The 7,622-nt window shown below is 35.3% G+C and overlaps 1 protein-coding gene across 3 annotated transcripts in view; it reads right to left on the bottom strand.

Moving 5' to 3' along the window:
- The window catches only part of LOC117106611 (nucleolar complex protein 2 homolog), a 27,819-nt gene that overhangs the window by 13,052 nt on the left and 7,145 nt on the right, over positions 1-7,622 (bottom strand). For 2 of the 3 annotated variants that reach the window (XR_004445104.1, XM_033247997.1), the window contains exons 2-6: positions 4,029-4,142; positions 3,433-3,607; positions 2,195-2,320; positions 1,437-1,557; positions 414-501 (exon numbers count right to left, since the gene is read on the bottom strand). Coding sequence is in view for 2 of the 3 variants with exons in the window: in XM_033247997.1 (XP_033103888.1) it covers positions 414-501; positions 1,437-1,557; positions 2,195-2,320; positions 3,433-3,607; positions 4,029-4,142 (624 nt within the window). In the remaining variant the exon portion in view is untranslated. The remainder of the gene's footprint in view (positions 1-413; positions 502-1,436; positions 1,558-2,194; positions 2,321-3,432; positions 3,608-4,028; positions 4,143-7,622) is intronic. The other variant, XM_033247998.1, reaches the window with a different exon arrangement.

The following is a 7,622-nucleotide window of genomic DNA, read 5'->3' as shown; positions in this document are numbered from 1 at the left end:
TATAAAAATTAACATTATGTGACCACGTATTCACCACCAAATGATGCAATAAATATTTAACATCTAACATTATGTAATCACATATTCACCAGCACATGATGCCATATCTATTTAACATATCTATCATTATGGGATCACATTCACCATTACATGATGCTATAGTTACTTAACATATAAAATTATGTGATCACATATTTACTATCAAATGATACTGTAATTATATCTAAAATTATATAATCATATATTCACCATCACATGATGCCATATCTATTTAACACATCTAATATTATGTGATCACATATTGACCATCACATGATGCTATAGCTATTTAACATATCAACATTACATAGTCACATTTAACCTTACATCATATCACATTAAACATCAAACAATTGATGATATAGTTAACTCACTTTTTCTCCTTATTTTCTTGTAGGTTCAGGGCATGTTGTAGAGTGTTGGCAACATGGCGGACACACATATTGATGAGAGCGTTGAAAACTGGAAAACAATACACATTTACAAGAATCTTAAAAGGAAATTTGGTGCTTAGAAACAGGTAGTAAATAGGACTGGTATAATATTTTTTTCTACAGTGACTTTTAATTTCATAGATACTGTCGACAATAACATTTGACATGAAGATAAATGTTTTCTGTAATCTTAATATATGTACTGTATCATTAAGGGCCCAAATGATAAACCCATTTCGTACATGCTGCACCAGAGGATCTACCTACTGTATGCATATTGATGGTGATGAGGCCAAGCCAGGTGAAAAAGAACTCCTTCAATCTGGCCGTGCTAATGATAAGAGCATATGCACATGTGGACGAAAACCAATAAAATCGTTGACGTATGCGGTGACTTTGGCAAGTTTCTGGGTTTCTGCAGCAGAGAGACAACCTCAGCTATGAGGGAGCTTCTTGACGCCACGGTGATAATGTTGATCAGATCGAAAACCTAGGATTCGACATGCAGATGCTGCTCTTTTGCAAAGACGCGGACACCCACAGCCATACGCGGTAGTTTCAAGAGCGAGGGAGGCACATTACTTGATGGCAGCCTACCGGGAAAACGCAATCATGATGACATTCGAAGAGGCCAATCGAGCAGAAAGAATCATCAAGCGCAACAGAAATCAAACGTTTGTGACGTACCCTGCGGACCAGGAATTCTAACACAGCGGATGATCTCGTTGACCCTGCACCAGACGATCTACCTATGTTGTTGATGGTGATGGGACTAAGGCAGGGGAAAGAACACTTTCGATCTGGTCGTGCTGATGGTGATAGGATGTTACATGGCAACTAACACCAACACAATCGACATACGATTATGTTGGTAAATATAGTTACATGAAAATAATAAATATATAAAATTAAGTCAAAGGTCTGCATAGTAAATTATTTTAAATTTATTTGTGATCAGCTTACCTTCACTACCTTCAACTCTATATCTTGCAAATCCTCTCTTCTCCTTTTCTGAGCTGGTTTCCCTTACAGCCGCTTTGAAGGCACGAGTAACTTCATGGAATGCTTTAAGAGAGTAAGTTTCCTGCAAACAGACCAAAATTATGAACAGCTTTAGGCAAGATTAGGGGGTTGTCTCTCACTTCATTAACTTTTTTTTTTGGTTAGTTTATTGATTCTGATGCCTAAAATTAAGAATCTTATAAATCCAAGTCCATGGAGCATATTTACTGTGATCAAAACTTTTTTCTCAAAATAAAACCAAAAAGAAAATATTTAGAAAAAAAAAGAAAAAATGTTCAGTTCACAGCAAAGTTTGTACACTGGTCCATTGGCATAGCATGTAAGGTGTTGGACTTCCGATCAGGAGATTAGGGAGTTCAAGAAAGACGCTCATTGCACTGCTTGTGTCTTTGGGCAAGGCAAGTTACTTATTTGCCTTGACTCTCCATCCATGAGTATAAATGGGTACCAGGTAGGATGGTATGGCATTGAACGCATACATGGATATAGCAGCATGACTAGGGATACTCCCCAGGGAGCAGAGGAAGTTGCACAAAAATGTGCCGATTTGCCAACTCAGTATCCGGTAACCAGGGAATTTATAATGCCAGCAACCTTTATAATTTCCAGATTGTGACAGGCACTATATAACTTACGATTCTAAGAAAAAAATAAATACATCTTTGAGGCCATAATTGAAGAGACAATTGACTACATACCTTCAATGCCTGTGTCCATCTGCTTATCATACTGAGAGTGACTGGTTTGCCTCGGTTGCGATTTATCTTAGAAGACTTGCTTTCTTTTTCCAACTCCACTTCTTCATCACTATCCTCACTTGCTTCCTTTACGAAATATAAGTTATATGATATCAGGGGTTTAGCCAGAAAAACAAAATAGGCCGTCCAAATGGAAGCCAGTCCATCTTTGGGAATCCCTACTGAATATTGGTACGAAAACAACGTACATTCAATCAATAAATGTTGTTTTTATCAAACTTAAATTTGATTTACCTTTAGTTTAATGTAACTGTTGTAACATTCGATAGATTTGAAGAATATCAAAAATTTGCTAAACGTAGACCAGGCACAATTCGCTGGTTAAGCCTATGTATGGTATACATACAAATTCTTGCTCTTCGGTAGTAGGCTCCCAGCGGAAGCATGTGTCTACTGCTTGATGTAGTTTTCTTTTTGGCTACTTTTAACGCATAACCATACGAGTTGGCAATTCTCATGAATAACTGTACAAGTAACAAATTGTTGATTCTCTGTTCTTTCTAGGACAGGTCTAGACATGGCATCATAATTTTGAAAGACTGTTTCATGTTCCATAGTTACCGACCGTCTCGCATCGTGTGGGACGGTCCTGCATTTTAAAGTGATTTTGGATGAAACATGCATTTTGCAGAAACACATGCGTGACCATAAATTTGTCATGCATTTAGCACAAGTCTATGCGTGATATCGAATTATGAATTCAGTGGAAAATGTATATAAAATTAGAAGAAATCGGTTTCATTAAAAATATAAAAACGGTCATGCAGTAACTTGAGTCATTAAAGAGCTTTCGTTACCTTGTTCGAGAATCAATTCACAGACATTATTTCTCTTTCCCGTTCCCAAACAATGGCCAGCTTTCGCCATGTCGTTTCAACTTCTCCGAGAACCGAACAATTAGTGGCAGCACATATTTGCTGGGGAGGAGGGTGTGGTCTAGTTGGGGGCGTCACTGTCTATGAACTTAGCTCCCCCTCCAGCCAACTGGTTTAATCACTCACGCATTTGAAATCTCTCAGGTTGGTAACTATTCTGTTCTTTTCTATGTTTAGCTTATGACGCATCCCATTGCTCCTCTAACTAGATTTACTCTTAAAACTCACATGAAAGATGATAGCAAATCATTCTTTTAAAAATAATTGAAGACAAACAATAAACAAATAAATTAAACCTCTTACTTGTAAACTAGATGGTGGTTTATGAATAGGATCGTCTTCATCAGAGCTCATCTCGTTTGGGTCAAAGTTCAAAAGTTCTTCATCATTTTCCTGCAGAAACTGGTAAAATTCAGGATCAGATTTTTTTAACTTTTCCAAAGAGTTCTTGTGTTGATGCGCAACAGATTTTTTTCCACTAAGAATAAGAGAAAACAACAAATTACAGCACAGTAAAAACCATACACTAAAATTTGCCCTAAATAACAGTAAGAACTGTTATTTAGGGCAAAACATCACTCCTATGATATTCTCCTGACGCAAATTCATATCTTAACAAGCCACAATACAGTAGTTTTCCTGATAAAGTTGTCGAGATTACAGCAAAAGCTTTAACCCTCCAGCATAAAAAAATATTTATGGAATCAACGATCATACACAGCCTGCGTATTGTTAGATATTCAAGCACAGGGTGAAAAATAATGGAATCATCCGTCACACACAGCCTGTATATAAGTTCAGTAGACCTATGGCAATAGAAAAATAGTTTTAAAACAAAACGTTGCATGATCATAGGTTGGACTCACTTATATATTGTCTAATGATGTTTTATTTTTTACCTCTTCATCTTCTTTGTGGTTGATATTGCTTTCTCTTCAACAATGTTTTCTTCATCATCGCTGGAATCAATACCATTCTCTAGAAACTCATCAACGCTCATCTCTTCAAGTTTCCTTTTGAAAAATGTACAATACAATTTAAAATTTTGCATCCAAAATAATCCTTAGGCTATTCAATCAAATGTTGCTTCTATAGCGTTAAAAAAAAATTCACCACATAATAGGTGAAATTCAATAGCTTTTAATATAATATAAATTCCATTTTCTTTTACAGCTGAAAGTAATTGTCATTATCTTTCTTATCACCAAAATCGGGTATAGTATACTGTAGGCCGTAATTAACGTCTCGTTGAGCTAGGCTTAATTAAAAAGTAAAATATTGTTCCGAGATGCTGTTGTGCATTAAAATAGCAAAAATGAAGTTTATTTGAAGTCAAGCCAGCTCCACCATTGAACACCTCGACGGATCTATGCAAGGTATCGGCCGTTGAAAGCACGATATCATTTTCTGCCAGCAACTCGACCATCTGCACAGCCCTCTAATGTTTTGGCTGCAGAGGTCGTATATATTTTTTCCCTATGACCTGGAAATATTAATGACTTAGTTCACATTTTCCTCTTTGACCTTTGTCATCAGACCAATTTTTTACGACTTTGCGAAGTGAATTAATTTATTGCCAAAATTTTTTTAGAGACAATAAGTTTAATTTGTTCTGAAAAAGTTTATTTTGTTAGTTTATATATTCATCCACAACTGGGTGTAATATTTAGTTAATTTGAACACCGAAACCTAGAATTTGAAAATTTTAAATGTGTTGTGAATGAAAAACCCACAAATCTATCTGTGTGGTGATGGCTGACACCATGCATGTCTGGTATTGCTGCAATCACATATCGCGGCACACATGTACACAGTCATGATTTTATGTTTTGTTTTGTTAATTGAATCCAAGTTTATATTGCTCTGAAACCAGTTTAACTGTCTTAATTGATATATTTATTCATATCTAGTTTTGGTATTATGTTGATTGGAGCACCAAAATCTTGTATTTGAGTTTTTTTGTTTACCATAATGTCTTTATACATTGAGGTAGGCCTATGACTATGTCTATACAAAATGGTAATTAGTTACTTGTAATTAATTAAATTATTATTTAATAAATGATTGAATTTTAATGAGTTTCACAATTCTTATTTGTACTTGCTATATGCTTTCAAATGCTTTTTTATTGAAATATGACTAAAAACCAAGAAGTTAAAGCAGTTTTTGATCACAAACATAAGGTCACATACTTTTACAGTATTACTTGCATTGGTTTGAAGGACCAAAATTACAGTAGGCATAATTATTAACTTCTTTTAAATTCTGAATCTCTGTTGATATTTGAGGGAGGACAATGATCTTGGTATCAATGTAATGCTACTAATGCTCTTCAAATGGTACTAGGCCTAGCTGCAAAGGAATTCCCTGCATTTCAAATTTTATGACACGTACCTACGCAAGTTTGTCAAAAAAATATTCACAATACAGCCTATGTACTGTAATAAATAGGGCAGTCTAGTAGCAGTACTGTAAGTAGGTTTACAGTAGCTACAGTAGGCAAGCGAAGAATCTATGTTGTGCACAATTTGAGACACTTGCACAATTTGCAAACTGTGCAAGGATTTCTCTGCACAATTTGAAAACTGTGCAAGATTCTGCAGATTGCAAACTGTGCAAGGAGATTGTTACAGTTTTAAAATGCATGGACAATTAGCAAACTGTGCAAGGGTAGCTCATTTTAATCTATATGCACATTTTGTTATTGATTACTGTGGACCTAATTTTTTTTTTCTCTTTATGGTGTGACGTTCAATAAAAACGTTAGAACATGTAAGCCAGATATGCATGGCCATGGATCGTGTGTGGTTGGATGGGGAAAGATGGTGTGCCAGCAGTGACTTCCAGTGAGGTGGACCGGGTTGTGGGGGAGCAGCAGTCTGATTTTTTAACTTGTGTATTTTTCATATAAATACATCGTAGACCAGTTTATAGCATAATGTGACTTTCTAAGGGCCTACTTTACTTGTAAATGTCAACTTAACAATGGACAATTCATATGGTATTTAATAATAAGAAATATTTGTATAGTACAGTATTACTCTTGTTGCAAAAAATGATATTTACAGTAACTCTTGTTATGTGTACGTACATAGAAACGCAAATGAGAAGTTGATAGATGATTTTTATTTCATAAAAAGAAAAACCAGGTTCAGGAATCTTATCCTGTTAATTGTAAAGTGTTATAAAAATAAAGTACTATATATTTGCCTACATACTTTGTCTTGCGAGATATTTCGTTAGTTGCCATTCAATAAAAGCCTGAAGATTGGTTTCAATGACTCCTTAGGTAACACGCCTAGCCTAGGCCCTAGTTAGGAGGCATACTGTAGGCTAACTGAACAGTTCACTGCACACCTTAACACAGTAAATGAGTCAAAACGGGACCCATTTTTCTTACAAAATCGACTATATAATTTAAATGGTTTCATTTGGCAATCTGGGGCGATCGGATTATAAAACTAGATGTTTTAAGCCTTATACTGTAATCATCTACACTGTATATTATTCTTACAATTAATGCAAAATTGAGAGATCATTTTTCTTTTGAAGTTGACAACATATTAAGCTTTTGCATAGGAAAAAAGTTAAAATTAGAGTGTTTTTTTGTATACTTCCTGCTTCTTCTTAACATAACTCTGCAATGATAGGTCGCTAAACTTTGGGGTGAACGGTCAAGTGTAGTTCATAAATTGAGCTTTATGGCCATGTAACCAGTAATCATTTTGTCTTTAAAATTTTGTATTCAGAACCGTTTTTACCCTGTCTATGATAGGCTAAGTACAGTATGAATGACGTCACACACTTTAAGCCAATAACAGCTATGAATTTCAAGTTTTCTGCGGTTAGTACGTCCATGCATAAGATGTAGATCAAATTTGTCGAAAAGTAGGGGAAAAGTTTTCATTATGCTAGGCCTATTCATCATAATTTTTTTTAGTATTGGTGTATCTTTAATAAATTCAATAATTACCGACAGTGAGTGTGTCCCACATACAACATGGATGGCCTATTTTTTATCATTGCAAATTTTCCGATCGATTAAAACATCGGAATTCCCGTATATCTCCCAAAATGTTGAAACACAATCTAACACATAATTATAATAAGTTAAATGTCACATTCTAAAATAAGGAACAAAACTGTCTCTTATACACATCTAGATGTGTATAAGAGACAGTATTTACTGTGATCAAAACTTTTTTCTCAAAATAAAACCAAAAAGAAAATATTTAGAAAAAAAAAGAAAAAATGTTCAGTTCACAGCAAAGTTTGTACACTGGTCCATTGGCATAGCATGTAAGGTGTTGGACTTCCGATCAGGAGATTAGGGAGTTCAAGAAAGACGCTCATTGCACTGCTTGTGTCTTTGGGCAAGGCAAGTTACTTATTTGCCTTGACTCTCCATCCATGAGTATAAATGGGTACCAGGTAGGATGGTATGGCATTGAATGTACGGGTCGCGTGCGTACAAGCAGCAATGACCAGGGATA

This window comes from Anneissia japonica, unplaced genomic scaffold (genome assembly GCF_011630105.1).
Source record: "Anneissia japonica isolate Jap-2015-1 unplaced genomic scaffold, ASM1163010v1 scaffold1306_len716249_cov185, whole genome shotgun sequence".
Taxonomy (NCBI): domain Eukaryota; kingdom Metazoa; phylum Echinodermata; class Crinoidea; order Comatulida; family Comatulidae; genus Anneissia; species Anneissia japonica.
The sequence above is the reverse complement of the archived record's forward strand: the minus strand, read 5'-3'. Positions and strand labels throughout refer to the sequence as shown.